Source organism: Eulemur rufifrons, chromosome 16 (genome assembly GCF_041146395.1).
Source record: "Eulemur rufifrons isolate Redbay chromosome 16, OSU_ERuf_1, whole genome shotgun sequence".
Taxonomy (NCBI): Eukaryota; Metazoa; Chordata; class Mammalia; order Primates; family Lemuridae; genus Eulemur; species Eulemur rufifrons.
In genome coordinates, this window is record NC_090998.1 from 38738495 (window position 1) to 38759331 (window position 20837).

The 20837-nt window shown below is 45.5% G+C and overlaps 1 protein-coding gene across 3 annotated transcripts in view; it reads right to left on the reverse strand.

The window, feature by feature from the left end:
• The window catches only part of FMNL3 (formin like 3), a 49838-nt gene extending 29599 nt beyond the window's left edge, over nucleotides 1–20239 (reverse strand). For all 3 annotated transcript variants that reach the window (XM_069491822.1, XM_069491821.1, XM_069491820.1), the window contains exon 1: nucleotides 20079–20239. In XM_069491822.1, coding sequence (XP_069347923.1) covers nucleotides 20079–20204 — 126 coding nt within the window. In that variant the 5' untranslated portion in view covers nucleotides 20205–20239. The remainder of the gene's footprint in view (nucleotides 1–20078) is intronic.
• Between the last annotated feature and the right edge of the window lie 598 nt (nucleotides 20240–20837).

Sequence of the window (20837 nt, forward strand, 5' to 3'; positions counted from 1 at the left end):
TTCTCTCCAGGCTGGTCTCAGCTTCTCTGACTAGCCTCATCCTCTCTTACTCTGTGGACTCTCTCTCTCCTGGGGACAGCCACTCTTGCCATTTCCTAACCCTAGCATTTTAACTGAAATTTCCTCAGTCTTCTGAATCTTTACCTATTACTACCTGACTTAAAATCCAACAGCTCTGTGACTACCCGACCTAAAACATCAGCCCCTCTTCTGAGCTCTGAGTATAATCACATGTGAAGAATGATATGGCAGAGACCTCTTATTGTCCCATAGCCTCTTCTCCCCACCTTCCTTAGTAACGAACTTCCAACGTTCAGTTGAACACTCGACAGCCTAGAATTAACATATTTCTCAGCTTCCCTTGAATTCAGGTATGGCTACATGACAGGGAAAATTGAATTTCTCCACACACACTCTTCTTTCTCCTGTCCCTAAGTTTTCTACTCCGTTACACCCCGAAGAAATCACCTCCTTTCCAATTGCTAGCCATGTCCTGCCTCCAATTCACAGCAGGTGAAATCCACCATCTCTAGCAAATCTTTCATAAGTGAGAGTGATGAGATCCACTCCCCCAACAGTGCCTTCACACATCAACTAACTCTTTGAACTGTGTTCACAAAGTTGTGACTTATGGCTAAAGTTTCTTCGCCTTTTCTTAGACATTCAATAAATATCCTTATCACAAATCTTAGTGACACTCCTAGAGGCACATACACAACATAGTGGTTAAAGCACTGACTGTGGAGCCACACTGCCTGGGTTTGAATCCTGGCTCCATCACATTCCAGTTGTTTGTTCTTGGGAGAGTTATTTAATTTCTGTGAGCCACAGTTTCCTCACCTGTAAAATGGAGGTAGGAATAGAACCTACCTCATAGGGTTGCCGTGATGATTAAATAAGTTAAATCAGAACCTAGATAGCATATGTTATACATAATGCTAGCTATGTCTTTGTTTGGGATTTTTATTCAACATTTAGCTGGGAAACACCTATATGCCAAGCAGTAAGCTAGAATCTGAGGATACCAAAATCAACAGGGCATGACCACTACCTTCAGGAAGTTTATATCCTGCCTGAGGAAAGTTAGACAAGCAAACCAGGGGTAAGCACAGAACAGCACTGCTCACTGCTATGAAAGAGACACATATGGCCCTGTGGGATCCCAGGGAGGTAACATCTAACTAGACCAAAGAGTCAAGCAAGGCTTCCTGGAAGAAATGTTATAGGATTTAGTTGTGTTTTATGTTTGTTTGTTTTTGAGATGGGGTCTTGCTCTGTTACCCAGGCTGGAGTACAGTGGTGTCGTCATAGCTCACTGCAACCTCCAACTCGTGGGCTCAAGCTATCCTCCTGCCTCAGCCTCCTGAGTAGCTGGGACTACAGGTGTGAGCCATCGTGCCTGGCCAGGATTTAGTCTTAAACATTACACAGGAAGGAGTAAAGCAGAGGCAATAGAGGAAGGGAAGATGGTGATGGTGATATTCTAGGCAAGGAGACAGTATGTGCAAATACGTGGAAGCACAAAATATCATAACAAATCCAGAAGTCTGTAAGTGATTTGCTATAATGGAATGAAAGTATGTAGGAGGAAATTACAGCAGGCAGGAAACAAGATGACAAAGGGTCTCATGAGCTAAGGTGAGTAGGTGGGCATAAGCAGGATAATGACAATATAATAACACTGTTACAATGAAAATAGTAATGATAAAAGCTAAACTTTATTGACAGAACTGTGATAAGCACTCTATATGAATTATCTCATTTAATTCTCACGATGATAAGAAGTCCTATGAAGAAGGGACTATCATTATCCCTATTGTACATTCAGGAAACAAAGGCTTGGAAAGGCTGTGGAACTTGCCCAGGGTCACAAAGTCAGTACATGGTGGAGCTGGGATTTGAACCCAGGTTTAACCCCAAACCCTGAGATTTTAACCTCCCATAATGCCTCCTCTGAGACAATGAATTGTGTTAGCCGTTCTTTGCGCCTTTCTAAATTGTACGCATCCTTCAGGACCAACCGATAACAATCTCAACCTTCCTTGTGGAACCTCCCCCAAACTACCCAGGCCTCTGCATACTCCTTCCTCTGAATTTCTGAAGGGTTTACTGCTCTTACCTCCCCTAAATCCTTTAATTACAAGGTTTCTTGGAAAAAAATCACTTCTCATATTGTTATTCACTTTTCACATTTTGTATTATTTCCCAAACAAGACTGCAAGCTCTTTGAGGACCCTGCCTTGAACACACTTGTTCCTAGACACAGAGGCAGCTTAACAGATGCTGTGGCTGCCCAAGTGGATGGCAGAGGCAGCCTGGGAGGGGCCCAGCTCTGGCTTTCCAGGAGTCTCCTCATAAATCCAGGAGCTTATCATAAAAACCATAAAACTTAATGAATCCCTTCCTACTTCCAGACACATGTGGGAGGGGCATGACTTCTGCTTTATGGAAGGGTAAACTGAGGCCCAGCACAGGCACACATCTGTCACAAGCCATCAGTCAGGCAGAGGCACTACAAGTCCTCTCTGTCTCCTTGCTTTTTTAACTGCTCTCAAATGGGGGCACATCCTCAGTGCCTCAGTGCTTCTGTCCTGTTTTGGGAGGATTCATCATGACCCCAGTCTGCTCTAGACCCATGAGCTGTGCTCCCAATGTTGTCCCCCACACCTTTAAGGCTGGAGTTTGACGCGGAGGTCTTGGCTACCCACACCCTAATGCCATTTTTCAGTTGTTCCAGCTTTTTTATATCTCATTTGATTGTTCAGCCAGAAATAAAAACCTTTTTGGAGTTAGCCTTCTGAGATTTTTCTCCCCATGACCTAAAGAGACCTCAAATCTTCTCTGCTTCTTGAAATGTCTGGCGTCGTAGGGGGCCAGAGATAGGGAGAAAGACATCACTGAGCATCTCTTATATACCAGGTACTTCTCTCACATTATCTCACTTACTGCTCTCAATAACTAATGGAGGTAAATGTTATTATGCCTACTTAACTAGTGAGCAAATTAAGAATCCAAGAGCAGCCAGGTGTGATGGTGTGAGAATGTCATCCCAGCTACTCAGGAGGCTAAGGCACAAGGATTGTTTGAGCCCAGCAGTTCGAGGCTGCAGCGAGCTATGATTTCAACACTGCACTCCAGCCTGGGCAACAGAGCAAGACCTTGTCTCTAAAGAAAAATAAAAAAGAATCTAAGACCAACTAGCTCAAAGTCACACAGAAAGTAGCAAAACCCAGATATGTAGTCTCCAACAGATAGGTTTTCTACCATGTCCTGCAGCTCCTTACAAAGCAAACAAATCTCCATTTCTAACTTGGAAAGGTCCACCTGGATTTGTCTGACTGGCTTTGGTTGATCATTAGACACCGCTCCCCTATCCAGCACAACTGGGTGAAACAAACTGATGAGGTATACGTGCTGGACACCTGCAGGTCAAGCTTCACGGGCTATGCAGAGCACAGGGACAAGGAAACCATCCTCTTGGACAAATCCCTTACATCTGAGTGGCATTTTAAACTTTTCAGAATGCTCCAAAGCACGGGCTTTGGAATCAGGGATGACCTGGATTTGAATTTTGAAAGTTATTAAACTTCCCTGAACCTCAGTTTCTTCATCTATAGAATAAGGATTATATCTACCTCTTATAACCATTAAGTGAAAGGATGAATGAATGAAAAGGACTTTGCATGGTGCCTAGCATAGGAGAAAGATTCTATAGATGGTAACTGGAAGGACTCACTCCAGAAGTTGCACCTGACTTGAGCTAGCATCTAAGTACACATACAAAATACGATTTCATAGTACTTTATCATACATAAAAGAGAGCATATAGAGATAGCTGAACAGTATAGGTTAAACATACATAGGATACAATTCCATTATCTCATGTGATCCAATAATTCTCTAGGTTAGAGCAGAGGTTGCACCACACCCCTTCAAAAGATAAAATCGAGACACCAACAGCCACCCAGGGCATTCACAGGAAAGCTGGGACCAGAATTTGGAGAGACAGAATCAAGTCACCAAGCTGCTCTGCTCTTTGAGCAGCTGAATGATCTGGGACAATTCCTCTAAACTTTAGGGGCCACAGTCCTGTTATCTGTGGAGAGACCTAGAGATTCTGCAAGTTATCTCCAGTGTTCAAATCCCTCACTTCTCCAATTGTCTCCTGACTTCCTCAGGCTGAACCTGTGGTCTGCAAACCTGAGGTCCGACTGTGCCACAAATCTCTATTTTACTTGACCAGTAAACACTGATGACTCTCAAATATGTATTTCTACCCCAGACTTCTACTTTGAGCTTCGGCTTTAAATATCCAACTGCCCATTAGACATTCCACCCAGACTTCCACGGGCACTGCTGCCTCACATGTCTCAAAGTGGCCTCATCACTTCCTCTTCTAAGGCATTTCTCCCTCTGTGTTCTCCTAACTGATGGCACCTCCATCCAACTAGTCCAGCAAGCTAGAATCTGGATGTCATCCTAAATTCCTCCCTTCTCCCTCATTTCTGCCCTCACAATGTCAAATCTAATTAGTTATCAAATCTTGAAATTTTAATCTTTTTGACTCTTTATTATTGACTCTGTCCCATCATCTCTACCATGCAAACCAGCCCTGGTTCAGGTGTCCATCATCATCATCATCATCACCATATGACCAAGGCCTTGCACTTGGCTGCCCACCTCCAATTCTGATTCCCTCCCATGGTTGCCAGACTGACCCACCCACCACTCACAATCAGACTGTGCCACTCTCCTACAAAACACGTGTGTACAGTCTCTTCCACACAGCATTCCTTACCACTCTACCCTGCCTCCCAGCCTTACACTTCACACTTCAACATCTCTGAGCAGCTCTACGAGGATTCTGAACACATCATGCTCTGTCTCACCTTGATGCCTCTGCTCATGCTGTCCCACTACTTGGAATGCTTTCTCTCCCACACTTCTGTCCAACTCCTAATAATCCTTTCAGCTAGCAGAGATTTCCTCTTCCAGATAGTAGTCCTCGAGCCCCTACCTCTCCTCGGAGCTCCCCGATGCTTCCTATCCATACCATTGCACTTACCCAGCTGTATATTATAATTATACGTTTAATGTAAACTCTAGACTGAACTCCTGCGGGCGGGATGACTGTCTCAGTCATCTTTATTTCTCTGGCTCTTAACACAATTCTAAGTGCTTGCTGAGTGAATGAGTACTAGGCTGCACTTGGTGAGTCTTTGAGGGCTGGTATCTTGTCCTTCTCCCTGTCTCCAGCCAGGGAAGATGACACCTTAACCAGTCTTGGTTCACCCCCTCACAGGCCCTCCAGAGTACTGATGTGAACCTTCACCTGCCTCCAGAATAAGGCTGGAGTAAGCTCTCTGGGCTCTGGCCTCCAAGACCACAAGATCATCAGAAGCAGCTGCTAGTGCTTTTATACTGTTATGACACCATATTGACAGATGCCCATTTCTCTGGGCATCTGCAGGCAGTAAGTACTATTAATATATGGTTTCTTTAAAATTCTTGGAAAGAATCAACTGAGAGGCCAAATGCTACCTGACACTGTCTAGGCCGGCTACCCCTCAACTCATGAGGTTTTGCTCACAACTTTAGCAAGGATATTCTGGTGAAATGACAGATAAATAAATGCTTTGGGAAGTCACTAGAACCTGCTGCCCCATAAATGCACAAGAGATTCTTAATTCCTTAGTCACCTACCATGCCAGCAATAATTAATCAAGCCCAAAGGGAGCAATTAATAGCTGCTATTGGACCATCAATGTGGAACTCATGCCAGATACATCAAAAAACAATCTGCAGACGTGAGCAGGGGAGCAGGATTCACCAAGTGCCCTGCCTGCCAAGGGCCCGAGGATAATGAGAGCCTGTGAGGTGCTGATTCTGCTGAGCAGCAAGTAAAAACAAAATAACCACAACCACAAACAAGAGGTCTGTCCAAAGTAAGGGGCCCAAGCATACTGTGGACAGAGAAGGTTCAAACAAAGATGCTCTTTCCTAGTCAGATAGCTCTAGTTCATTCACTCCAGAACATTGTCTGGGCTTCACTCCAGGGCTGGCATTGAGGGGAGGGGAGTGTGTGATCTCCAATCTACAAAATGAGCCCACACAACAGTGGCTCCACCATCCCAGGGTTCAGTACAGTCCCAGGAACACAGGTCTTGAGTTGGCAGGCCTATGATGGCTGTCATGGCCTTGGTAAAAAGCCTCTTGTTCAGAAGGCTCTAAAAGTTGGCTCCTTCCATGGCTGCACCAGAGATAAAATGTGCTAAAGGGCAGCCCAACAAAAGCCAAGGGTTTCCCTGGTCCCTCAAGGTCCCTAAGGCCTGTGGAGAGGTCATGACTAGGCCAACATCATTGGGTAGAAAAGAAAGGTGACTAATGTGGGCAGTTCAGTGATTTTACAACTTCGAGGTACAGAGAACCAGTCTCTACCCATCAACAATAACTCATATTTCCTGAATATTTTCATTAGGTGCCTCAATAGCAGATCTCTGACTCAAGAGGTTAGTGGCCTTCAAATAATATTTCTACTTAAAATGTATCCAGCATCCACTATGCCAGACACTGCCCTGGGTCCTTCACATGTTATTTAATCCTCAGAAAATCACTAAAAGGTAAGTATTATCATCCTGGTTATACAGGATGATATTGAGGTTCAAAGAAATTGGAGTTTAAGGAGGTTAAGAAATTAGCCCAAGGTAACAGAGCTAATAAATAGCAGAGTCAAGATTCAAATCCAAATCCATTAAGTCCCAAAGCTCTTGCAAAAGGCCTTGTTGAGCACCCGGACAGAGCCAGAAGGAATCCCTGCACTCCTTGCAGCTGTTTCCCAGGCCAGACTTCACACTCCTCCTCAAGCCCAGAACACAGAGTGACTTCGGGAAATCTTGAGAGAATCGGGCTTGATGAGCCCTGGAAAGACAAGTATCTATTTACAGTTAATCAGCACCCTGCCCATCCCTGCAGACAGTTCTGACAGCTGGAGCCAGGAAGAAGCAACCACAGGCTCTGACTGGGGCCCACCTGGGCCCCCAGATGAGCACTGACTCTGATCCCCACCCAGACTGGCTGCGCTGCCATAGGGAGCCCCTTCCTCGGAGACACGCTCAGGCGCTGGGATCCAGAGTCCATGGAAAGTTGCTCTTCACTATTTTGCTTTCTGTTATACCTCAAACCCCCCAAACTGCCTGACCGTCTTGTCTAAAATATCACCCTCATCACTCTTCTACCCGCTTATCTTACCTTCTTTTTCTTCATGGCACTTTGTTTTTTATGTTTTTATTTTTATTTATTTTTTCTCCTCCTCCTCCTCTTCATGGCACTTCTTGCTATTTAACATTAAATACCGGTATATTTATTGTTCTCCCCAAAAACAATGTGAATGCTATCTATGGGGCTGGTCTTTTGCCTTTTTTGTTCACTGTGGTATCCCTAATGTCTAAAATACAGAGTTGTTAAATGAATAAATGAGTGATCATGCAAACATTTTAAAATTCTACTTCCATCCCAGTGGGCTATGTGAGAAGCAAGACTGGATAATGCCCACTTCCCGGGAAGCCCTACCAAATATGTTGTTGGACTCTAATGTCCCCTCCAAATATCTCCCTAAGGTCCTCCACATCTCACCCCCAGGCCCACAAACCCTAACCCACCCCAGAGTAGGTACTAAAGAGAGAAAATGGAGCAGCACCTAGGGAGGAGACACATTTCTCCTCCAGTTAAGTACAGCCCAGAACCTCTGCAAATTAAAAGCTCCCTCTTCACTGAATCCACTCAGCTTTAGTTATAGGTCACACTTTTTATTTTTGTAACCAGCCAACCCACCAAATTATAGGCTCAGGCCACCGGTAGGCACGCCAAACACTGGGGCCAGCCTAGCAGAGGCATTGCCTTTCTGGCCTGAGGGTAGGTACAGACAGGAGTGAGGGTTGAGCACCAGTCAAACCTGAAAGGGCAGAGGGCACCATCCACCCTGCTGGGCAGAGTACAGTGAGGAGCCTGGGTTTCCCTCAGGCCAACCTGCTGCCCAGTGGGGAGGCAGAGTCCAGGACTCTCCACATAGCAGCCAGAGTGAACTCAACACTATAAAGTAGATAAGATCACTACCATGCCTAAAACTTCCCTCTACAATTAATTTCCAAACTCCTTAACAAAGTTGACAAGGTCCCAAGTGATTTGGGCCCTCTTCACCTGTCTTATGCCTTCCCGGACATCTCCTCAGCATCCTGGTCAACCAATCTGGTCTTCTTTCAGTTCCTCAAATGTGTAAAGTTCTTTCCCACCCCAAAGCTTTGCACAGGTTCTCTCTTCCTAGAAAACCCTTCCCCTAAATCTTTACATATGGCTGTGATGTTGGCTTAGAGCGGGTGGCTCTGCAAGACTAGAGCGAAGAGATCACTAAAAAGTCCATCACAACAGACCAGGCCAGAGCTGAGGACCAGCCACCACAGTGGTAGTACATAGGGAGGGAAGGTGAGGGGGCAAGTAGCCTAGAGTGACTCCCAGGTGCCCAGCCTGGATGATTAGCTGGCCATGCCCCGCAAAAGACAGTGTGCAGGAAATCACCAGCAGGTAGAAAGTGGCTTGCAAACATTGGACACTGTTTATATATCTGTTTATATATAAGGAGATATATTTATTGAGCACCTACCACAAATAAGATATTGTTTCATCACATAGGAGGCAGAAGAAACAAAAGGGGGGGAAAGGCATTGTTAATAAAACAAATTATTCAGTACAAGACAATATTTCACCCTAAGGGAAGGCAAGATATATTTGGCAATGGAAAGAATTAGCTCAAAACTCAGTGACTAGAAATGGAAGCTTCTACATTTGGAGACTTCTGCAGTCTCCAACACGTGGGATCATTTTCTATCCAGTTTCACTTAAATCAAATTATCCTGATTCTCTAACCTATGAGGATTGAGCATTCATTTCTCATAAATTTCAATCATTCAACTTTTAATGAGCAAACTGGCCAGGGACAATTTACCAACTAATCTCTATTCCCCATTGAAAGCGTGGGCAGGGAGGCCTCCATAACCTTTTGTAACAATCAGGAAGTCTTCAAACAAAGCTCTGGGTGAACTGACCATATGTCCTGATCCGAGCTCACCTGTCTGTAACTAGGCTCCCCTATTCCAGCTGCAGGGCTCCCGGCTGCCCCTCACATAGCTGCCTCATTCCTCCTCTTTAATCCCCTCCCACACTGCTCTGACCTGGAACAACCTCCTCTCTCCTGATCTACACCTGTCACCTTTAACACCTGACTAAAGCCCATGACCTGCTTAAAGCACTACCTGATCAGTGATCCTATACCATGCTGATCTTTCCCTAACTCTCCAATCCTTCTGTGCTCAGAGCTGTCTGACACCCCTTCGTTGCGTTTTCTCATTTGGTATTCATAAAACGTGTGATTGGGCAAGACAAATAGTATTCCCCTGTTATGGATAAAATAACTATGGCACATGGAGAGCCTCACAGACAACCTGAGGTTACACACTTGTTTTAATTCTGTAGTTCAAAATACGGTTTTAAATGTATATATTGTCTCTCTAACTTAGATAGGGAGCATTATCTTCTATTTCTTTGGTATACTCCAAAGCACTGAGGAAAGTGCTGTGTATACAATGGACACCTAAGACATAGTTCCTTAATAAATCAAGAAGAAAAGGAAAAATAGAATGAACATTTAGAATGGACCCAAGACTTCCCAACCTCAATGAAGTCTTCTTTGTTATGCTCTCTCTTAACAACCTGTTCTTTGCCTCCCAAGGACTTATCATAATTGGTAATATTTATTTGTCTTTTCCTCTAAACTTTATGAAGGCAGAGGCATTATTTGTTTTTTCAACACTAGTGATATCACTGGTATGTAGTTAAATAAAAAATAAGTTAAAAAAAAAACTTGTTGAATAGCAAATGTCCTAGTGGGATAGCTAGAATTCAAACCCAAGTTTGGCTGACTCCAAAGCCCAAATCTTTCCGCTAGACCTCTTAGCAAAGGAGGACTTATTCTGGTGTACTTCCTCTACATTCTGCCATAATCTACTCAGTCCTCTCCAAAGCAGTACTAAGAGCAAGGTGGAGTCAACCGTGGAAAGAGATTATAGTTAAGAATGTGGGCTTTGGAGTCAGACTGCTTGGAATCAAATCCTGACTTCACTACCCACTATCTGTCTGATCCTAAGTGAGCTATTTAACCTCCCTGGACCTTAGTTTGCTCTTATATAAAATGGAGATAATAATAACTACTTCGCAGAGTTGTGACAATTAAATGAGATAATGTGTGCAAAGTGCTTTGCATGGTGCTTGCCATACCATCAGCACTCAATAAATGTTAGCTATTAAAATTATTAGCTATCCTTGTCCCTAGGAGACAAGAATCTAGAGAAGATGATTTCCATGGGGGTCAGAGCTTCTGAACTGACTTGATTTTGAGAGGCCTAGGTGCGGTGAAGCCTAAGCTCAGGTGTATTCCCTTTGCAGACTTTACCTGCTGCAGCTCTGCTAAGGCTGGAGATGCAGCTTTCACTGGCCTGGAAATGAAAGAGGCTAAAAATATACTTTGTGCCTGTGTCTGGAGGACCAGGATCATGCCTACATTTAAGAATTTAAAATATAGCCTTAGGGCAAAAGAGCATCTCTTAGGATTCTTTCTATGTGAAAACTAGTGCCAAGCTCAGCCAGGGCAGGGAATGGCTGTGGCCAGCTGCTGACCCCACTGGTGTCCTTTCTCTCTTGCACTCTTCCTTTGGCTCAGTGCAGAGAGTAAGAGAGAGGAGCTTTCTTTTCTTGCATTAAAAGTTGAGGAGGAATAAATACACAAATAAATATTGTTAAAAAAAATCAATCAACTCAAAAGCTTATAGCATAAAAAATGAATCATTATTCGGCTCCCAACCCTACTCATTCCCCTCCACAGGTCACCAGAGTTAACAGCTTGGTGTTGATCTTCCAGGCCTTTTTTCTACACATTTACATACAAATGTGGTGTTATAAAACAGTGTATGTAGTCTTGTTTTAATTGCCTTTTTAGATTATATTTATACACACACATATATTAGAGATTCCATCAGCCACAGCCATTTGTTGAGTGCCTACTCTGTGCCAGGTATTCGGCTGCACAGTGATAAGCAAACAACGTCCCCATCCTCGTGGAGTCAACAGTCTGGGAGATGGACAATAAACACGTAATCAAACAAGTAATTTCAAAATGGAAAATAATACAAAAGAACGAATAGGATGCTAAGAGAATAATAAGTGGGGGAGGCCTCTCTGAGAGATGGCGTTTTTAAAAACTGAGACCTAAAGCACAAACTAGAATGAGTCATTTGAACATCCAGGCAAAGGGCATTCCAGGAGAGGAAACAGCTTGCACAAAGACCCTCAGATAGAAAGGAGCTTGTCCTGAATGAGCAAAGGCTAACGTGAGCTCGGTAAACAGGAGGGCAAGTAAGGTTATGGAGGCCAGCAGGAGCCAAGTGATAAAGTCTTAAGGGTCAGAGGCAAGAGTTTGCTTTGTTTCCTTTTTTTTTTTTTTAATACAAAGGGAGGCCATTAAAAGTTTTTGGGCAAAAGAATGATGCCATTTGAGTTTTATTTTGAATTTCGCTGCTTTGTGGAGAATGGATGGGAGGATGAAGAAAGGGAGAATAGAGAAAAATGGAAGGCCAGTTTGGTGGCTATAATAGAGTCAAGAACTGATATTCCATGCTCATGGATTGGAAGAATCAATATTGTTAAAACGTCCATACTGCCCAAAGCAATCTACAGATTCAATGCAATCCCCATCAAAATACCAATGACATTCTTCACAGAAATAGAAAAAAATAATGCTAAAATTTATATGGAACCACAAAAGACATAGAATGGCCATGTCGTAAAGAATGAAATTGGCTCAGAAAAGTTACAGGATTTGCCTAAGGTCATTCAGCTGAAAAAAAGACTATAAAACTAGATCAGAACCTAAGACTTCTGATTCCAGAACTAATGGTCTTTCTTTCAAACTACCTTGACCCGAGTGTCAAAACCAGCTACTTCCTCCCAGGACAGATTTCTTTTCTTTTCTTTTTTTTTTTTTTTTTTTTTAAGTTTCATGGCATACACTGGGAAGATCTAGTGGCTCTCCGGCTCCCTTTAAGAAAGCAGATAAAAAAAACAGAGCAGAAACTCTGCTCTGAGCTGTAAGTGGTTCTTAAAACAGAATAACTATCTCCTAAAGTATCCAAACACCAAGCTCATGCCCAGCTCTTTCTTAGAAAGGGGCCAGACAATTGGAAAAGGACTATGATATTCTCCATTCCGGATCTGAGTAGAGCTAAGCAAGAAGGGGAGAAAGAGAGCACACGTTAACGTGTAAGGGACCCAGAGGCAAGATCACCAGCCCCCACTCCAGCTCTGGCTATAAGCCTGGGTGAGGGGGGAAGGTGGTAAAAGAGACTGAGGGGAGGGGAGAAATGAGGGCAAGAATTGAACCATCACTGGCCCCCAACAGCCTAAACCTTTCCTCTACTGGCAAAACTGCCATGTAAATAATTCTGCTAGACCCTCGTGGTTCTGAACAGTATTTAGAACACCTTTCAAGGACCTCAAAGTACTTCATAAACTAAGAAGAGTCTGCATATTAGTAAAGCTGAGGGGAGAGGCGATACTGCTCCCCACAAAACCCTATAAAGGTCCTCCCCTACCCAACACAAACTCCCAATCCATAGCTTTGTTGTGAGGTGATGCAAGACAGAAAGGGTAAGAGAACCTGGAAAGAAGAGGATTCTGAAAGAGAAAAAGAGAAGTAGAGTGGTGGGTGGGAGGCAAAGACAGTAAGAGTCTCTTTAGTACAGAGAGGCAGCTTGACACCTCCACACCTTCCTCGGGAGGTTCACTCTTATATGGGAGGAAAACAAGATACAAAGACATAGCTTTGCCAAGGGAGGCAAAAGAGAGAGACTGGAAATGGGAATGCGGGAATTGTAGCTACCCAGCTCAGCACTATTCTGGAGTCCACTTTTTTTCTCCATGGATGACAATCTTAAAACCCTGACCTTCTCATCTACTACTATTCAAAGAGGGAGCCCTAAATTACCCAGGGAGGAGCAGGAGAGGAAAAGGCTGTGTGATGACAGTACTCTCTCTTATTTTCAAAGATAAAGGTCCTTCCCCTTCTCTAAAGTCATTTCTGAACTGGGATGAACCCCTAACCTTTCCCTGGCATTACTGCAGCTCAGCTCAGACTTGGGAGAAATGTTTCCCCAGAATGGAAGTGACTGGCCTGGCAGACCAATGACATGCTGACTTTAGGCAGCCAGTGCTGCTGTGCCCTAGGCTCACTACAGTCAGTTCTGCAGTGGCTACTCTGGTCTTGACCACAGAACCAGTGTCCTGGCTCTGCCAACCTTCCCAGGCAACCTCAGGGGCAGGGGAGGATCTGTGGTCTCATTTCCTCTCTACCTTGGCTTCTTTTTTCACTTCACTGAAGATTAGTTATTTCCACCAAGACCAGTTCCTGTTCTCACCAGCTGTAGCAGTTGTTTCCCCACAGACAGTTATGAAGCACTGGTGTGGCCACCACCTGGACTGTCCCAGCTGCAGAACACAGACCCAACAAGTCCTGAGCTAAAGGGCTCTTTCATCGCAGACAGCAGGAAGAAAATAAGGGCAGGAAGCAATTCAAAGAACTCCACAGTGGATACACTGGTGTTCATTTCATTATTATCTTAACCTTACATAATAGTTATATATGCTCTTTCACATGTGCAAAATATTTTATAATGAAAAAGTGTGGGAAATGTATATATTTATTACGTAGACATATGTATACATAATAAATTCCCAACAGAGAACAAAGGACACAAACAAAAGATGGCCAAAACACTTATGATGAAATGTTCAGAGAAATGCAAAGTAAGACAAGATTTCATTTTTCATTAATGAAATTGGCAGGCCCGGTGCAGTGGCTCATGCTTGTAATCCTAGCACTCTGGGAGGCCAAGGCAGGTGGATCGGTCAAGGTCAGGAGTTCGAGACCAGCCCGAGCAAGAGCGAGACCCCGTCTCTACTAAAAATAGAAAGAAGTTATCTGGCCAGCTAAAAATATATAGAGAAAAAATTAGCCGGGCATGGTGGCGCATGCCTGTAGTCCCAGCTACTCAGGAGGCTGAGGCAGTAGGATCACTTAAGCCCAGGAGTTTGAGGTTGCTGTGAGCTAGGCTGATGCCACGGCACTCACTCTAGCCCGGGCAACAAAGCGAGACTCTGTCTCAAAAAAAAAAGAAATTGGCAAAGATTTTTTAAGAATTAAACCAGCCAGTAATGGTTAGCTTACAGAGAAAGGGAGACACACATATATGATCAGTGGAAGAGGTAACTGATAAAACTTTTTTAGAAGATATATATCTCTAAGGCCTTTAAAAAGCATATACGGGCCGGGTGCAGTGGCTCACGCCTGTAATCCTAGCACTCTGGGAGGCCGAGGCGGGAGGATCGCTCGAGGTCAGGAGTTCGAGACCAGCCCGAGCAAGAGCGAGACCCCGTCTCTACTAAAAATAGAAAGAAGTTATATGGACAGCTAAAAATATATATAGAAAAAAAAAAAATTAGCCGGGCATGGTGGCGCATGCCTGGAGTCCCAGCTACTCGGGAGGCTGAGGCAGGATTGCGTAAGCCCAGGAGTTTGAGGTTGCTGTGCACTAGGCTGACGCCACGGCACTTTAGCCCGGGCAACAGAGTGACACTTTGTCTCAAAAAAAAAAAAAAAAAGAAAAAAGCATATATGTTTTGACCCAATAATTCCACTTCTAGCAATATATCCTAAGGAAATAATCAGAGATGGACACAATATTTATGCACAGAATGTTCATCACAGTGTTATTTATAATAGTAAAAAAAAAGAAAAAACGCGAGATAAGGCACTAATAAAATATTATATTAAAAAGTACTATGCAGCCATGAAATCATGATACTGAAGAATAAACAAATGAGGGGTGCTTAAAAAAGTAAATGACCTCATCTCTAAAAAAAAAGAGAAAGAAAAATTAGCCAGGCATGATGGCACGGTCTGTAGTCTCAGCTACTTGGGAGACTGAGGCAGGAGAATTGCTTGAGCCCAGGAGTTTGAGGTTGCAAATGATGCCACTGCACTTCAGCCTGGGTGACAGAGCAAGACTCTGTCTCAAAAAAAAGTAAATGAAAAATCAGTTTACAAAACAATATGCACAGTATGATGCTAACTGTTACAATATACATATAAGTACATCAAAATGTTACTAGTAGATGATGAGAGTACAGGTGATTTTAATTCTCTTCCTTATACCTTTCAGTAAATTCCAAATTTGCTTAATAAACATGTATTATTTTCATAATCATGAGAAAAGAAGCCATTCTCGATCATCTTCCCTCCCTTTAAGGACATTCACATGCGTTACTCCCTTTTAAAAAAGACATTTGGAAATAAAAACATTTATATCCTACAATCTAGCAAGTTCAATTTTGAGTTTCTACCCTAAGTAAAACTCCAAATATTGAAAAGACTTTGTATACTAAGATGTTCATTACAGCATTGTTTATGATGGCAAACAGAAGCAAACAAGTGTCCAACAAAAGGTGTATGGTTAAGTAACAATGGTACATTCACTTGACAGACCATTGTACAAGCATTTATAAATGTTTACAATTACTAGCCTGGGAAAACTAATGAAATAACTAACACAAAAAAAACTGAATAAAAAATATATATACCAAATATCACAACATTGTACAAAACTCTATGTAGAGAAAAAAATACAAAAGGTTTTAAAAAACATTCACTACATTTGGTAATGGAACTAGAGAAAATATGGATGTTTTTCTTCTACCTAAATCTTCAATCTTCTCTTCTTTCTGAATTGTCCCATACTTTCTTTAGAGAATGAGTATTACTTTAAGAGAAAAAAAAAAAAAAAAGCTGAATCTCCCTCTGGGGCAATGAAAACATTCCCAAATGACAGAGTCCACTCCATCAGTCCCTTCTCCACACATACACACCTCCCCCAGACTAAGGCTGGGTCATAATGGAAGGTCAAGGGAATGAGACTCCTCTCCGTGGCCCAGGGTCTTCTCTATGGGGTCTCTGAACAAGAAGAAGGTTCCTCTATCCAGCTGATGTCAAAGGCCGTTTCCCCCCAAGTCTTACTCCAGCCTGAACTAATTCACCACAATCCCCAGGGCTGGGGAAAAAATTTCCACCACGGTGATTTGGAACCTGATATTTTAGTCCAAGTTTTTCCTAGCCCCTTTCTGTATCAAAGAAGGCTTCTCAAAGCCTCTTAGACAACTAGCACCCAGGCCAGCTTAGCTCCCAGATCAATGCTACACTTAAGCAAAACCCTGCGTCAGACATCACCAAGGAAATGTGAGAGGAGGAGCTGCAGCAGGGAAAGCCCCTGTCACACATCCCGCCCTCACACCCCGCAAGCCTCCTCCTGAGGGATATCCAGGGCTTTTTCTGGCATCAGAACTTTTACATTCAGTTTCAAGTCTGTAATAAGTCAATGAAGAGAAAAATCAGGGTGCAAACACACCAGAGGCAGAGAGCTCTCCTTTCAAAGCCTTTAGAACCCTCTACCTCCTCTCTCAGAAGAATGTCCACTACTGGCCAGAAGGCTAGCTTCTGAGCAACTGAGCCTGGGTAGTTACCCAGTTGGAACCAAAACACACATTGGGGATTTATTGGACTGGAGGTTGGCTCTGATACTGAGAGAGCTCGAGTAACTGCCCCAATCCCAAACTTCTCAATACTCAACAGAATGGGAACTGCAGCTCAGATAAGGGGGTAAGGAAGGATCCCAGAAAACAGTGTAACACAGCAGCCTCACAACATTTTTCACATCAGGGCACACATAGAAAATAATACTATTTGTACAGTATATGGGGCAGAAGCTGATCCCAGCCAGAGGGAACCGACTGGGGACCTTAGCTGCCCCTAGGAATAAGTGAATCAGTATCCCAGCACACCTATATCCCATGTGCAGCAAACCACAAGAAAGTCCCGGATTAAGGCACTGGGCTAGGTTAGGACTCTAAGCATCAATGTCATGAACAAATCATCTCAGGGCCTCAGACCTCAAGCTCACCAACCTTAGCTGACAGGCTGTGGGTCAGATCATGTGTCTGCATCAGAAAGCTGGGAGCCTGTGGTCTTGACTCAACACTGATACAAGTTCCCCAGCCAGGGTGCTATTCAGGGGGGTTTCCATAGTTACACTGGGGCAGAGGAAGCCCTCCATTTGACAGCAGCTGCCTTATCTTGAGACTGGGTATACCGAATGGGGTAATTGGCTTCATCGGATTTCTGAACTTAAAACCCCATTTTGGGAATACAAATGATCTCAGATCAGACTCTCTGCTGAGAGATACAAACTTAAAAGTTGCCATTTACTAAGCATATAGTAGATGCCAGACTCTGCTAAGTATATGACTTTAAATTTCATTAAATCCACACAACAACCTCATGTAGCAAATGCTATTATTATTCCCATTTATGGGAGGAAACTGGGACTCAAAGAGATTAAGTAACTTGCTTGAGGTCAAACACTTTTCTAAGTGAAGACTGTGGAGGAGACAGTACTGAAACTACTCTGACTTATAAGTCCACATGCTTAACCAGGACACCAACATGTCACACCTCAACAAACTCCTCAAATACCTTTTTCATAAACTAAACCAATTATAATGAAGCTGACAATCCAGGAAAGAAAACGGGTGAGAAAGGAGTAGCTTGTCTGACTGTTTCACACCACCAGAAAAGAAGCTAATCTCTATTAAGTACCTACTGGGTGCCAAGCACCTTACATACATGAGCTCACCTAATTTCTACAATTTCACCAGGACAGGGATTATTAGCCCCATTTTACAGATGAGGAAATCTAGGCTCAGAGAAGACACTTGCTAGGAAAAAGACTTTGGTTTTTCTACTACTATGCATCTCCTGATGGTTCAGGAAATACACCTGAGCCTGTACCTGGATCAAACATTTAACTCACAGTCAGTACCATTCCCAAAGGCTAGCAGAAAGGAGCAGTAGAGAGAGAGACCTTTAAGAGCCCCCAGAGAAGAACTCAAATCCCTAAGAAAGCATGATTTCCCAGTGTTGGAAAATTGAGGTAAAATCCCCTCCTCTCCTGAAACAGCTAACTAGCCCTGGCCTGCCCTGTTCCAACCCTCCATCAGCAGCAGCTCAGGCACACAGAAACAAGACCAAAACAAAAGCCATGAGGAAACAAATCAAAACTTTATACAGAAAGGAAGGCTTGCAAGTGGGTGGTCCAGTCCCCTGTTTGACCTGGGCTCTCTGGGTGCTCTGGTTAGTAACCAGCACACCCCATGCATTTTGTGAATATTAATCCAACAGTTTGCTAACCAAACAAACTGGTCAACCAAGTCCAATGAGGACATGATGGACTCTAGTTTTGGGCTCTGACAACAAATGGCCTGGCAGCCCCTACCTAAGGCAGTCTCCTACCCAACCCACCTCAGACCATCCCTTTCTCTCCAATTTCTACAGCTAACTCATGCCAGCTTGCTGGGGGTTTTCACACCCCCACTGGAGTGCAGATTCCCTCCCACTCTTTTCCCCAACAGTTGAGCTCTTGTTCTCAAGGGCACTAAGTCCCAGTCTCTCCTCCTCAGCCTCCAAGACGGTCACAGCACATTAGTAATCACTGACTCACCCCATCCCCCTGAGGAAGCTGGGGGAAATGCAGAGGGCCACAGGATGTATGGCCCAGATCCCTTTGGCCCTTCGCAGAGCTGGCAGGCAGAAGACTGCCAGTGACATTGCTTCCCCTTGGAACACCGTGGACCCTCTCTGAGCCAGCTCTGGTGCCAGTGGGCTGATGTCAGGCTTTCTACCATCGCAGAGGCCAGGATCTCTAGACAGCTCCACTGTTGCCAACAGATCTAATCTCCCAATTCCAAGGCAGATGAAATCCAATAAGGCTGCTAAGTCCACAACTTATCCCTCCTCACAGGCAAAGGCAAAGTTGGCCATACTAACAATAACACCAGAATTATTACTGCCTCTTAGACAGTTCTTTGGGCAACTGAGAACTATTTCCCCAAGTTTCTCAAACATTTACCTTTGTTAGCAAATGTTTTCTTTCTCCAAAACTTCATATTCTTCCAACATATTCTCTGGCTCCATCCCAGTGATACCAGGTCAGAACCTCTCTATTCATGGAGCCAGTGACATCAATGTCCAATTCCCACACCAAAGAAGTATCCCAAAGTCAGCTCTAAGAACCCATCTACACAGACCATTTTGGAACCTACAGAAAAACTAAAAAGAAGGACAGGCAAAAGAACACGAACCAGGCACTAGGGCTTAACAAGAAAAGTTGGGGGGAGGGGGGATGGTTTGTGTACTCATTCACTTGGAAACCCCCCCGGTGAAATGGCTTATCCACATGTTCAGCCCTTCAGACAAATCCACTATAACTTAGCAGGATGCCTGCAGGCCTTTCTGAAAATAAGTAGAATGGCATCACTCCTTATTCCACCCCCTTCAAGAGCTGCCAGCCCCCTCCCCACTCCCCCTCTCCCCTCAAACATCTGGTCTGGGCTGGGAGTGGGACCCACACCCTGGGAAGCCTCCATGTTAACATGAGAGGCAGTCTCCCCACTCAGAGCTCAGAAAAGCCCGACTTAGGCTGAGCAGTGAGCCAGCCCCTAAATTCTGAATCCCCTCCACCAGCGAGAGGCTCAGGAATGAGAATTCTGGAGACTGACGAGGAAGTGGGGAGAAGTGAGAAGGGCGGCAGAAGGGGGAGGGAGGAGGGTGAAGCCTGGATCCTGGGGCGGTTCCGGTCTGGGGACCCCTCCTCCTAAGTGTCCAGAAATCGGGGGGTCCCGAGGTCCCCAGTGGGGTAGTCCGGGCCGGCCAGCGGCTGCTCAGAGGTTCCCGGGAAGACACTGGAAGCCAGGGTCTCTAGGGGCCTTGACTGAAGGGGTGGGCGGGACGGGGGCACAGCACAAAGTGCCAGCCGGGGCGTCGGGACCTGGGGGGGCGGTAGGAGGGGGAAGGGGCAGGGTTCGGCTCTCACCAGCACCAGGGCGAACCTCTCCTCCAGCTCACAGGGCTCAGGCATCGGCATTTTGCCGGGCGGCAGCAGCAGCGGAACAGAGGGAGGCTCTCCCGGGCCCCCCTCGGCGCTCTCCAGGTTACCCATCGCAGCGGGGCCCCCTCGGGGGCCTCAGCCCCCTACCTCCACTCCCGGGGGCCTTGAGCTTGGCTGCTCAGACCAGGCTCCTCCCTCAGCGCCGGTTCCCGAGTCCGGACTCCTCGGCCCCGTCGGGGGTGCCGGGGGCTCCTTGGAGTCCCGCCCGGCGCGCGGCGAGGGCGCAGGCAGTGCAGCGGACAGCAGCACCGACGCGACGGAGACTGCGGCGCCCGGCTCTCGCTCACACCAGCGGCTCTCGGCGCTCCGCTCGGGCGCTGCCCCTCCCCGCCCCCCGCGCTCTTTCCCTTTCCCCCCACCTCGCTTCCTCCCACCCACTCCCGGCCGGGACTCGGGCTTCCCCCGCGAGCGCCGACTGCAGCCCGCGCGCCGCGCGTCTCATTCATGCAGGCTCCGCCTGCCGCCTCCCGCCCACAGGCCTCCCGGCGGCACGCCCCGCCCCGCCTGCGCCCGATTGACGACCGCGTCTACCAATCACAGCGCCTCCCGCCCTCGGCGGCCTCGTGCCTAGGACCGAGCGCACCCTGGCGGCCCCGGTGGACATTGAATCGCCGTGGTTGCTGCCGGGCGTGAGGCGCCGGCCGGGACACACGGGGGATGGACCCTGCCCTTTTTCACAAGGAG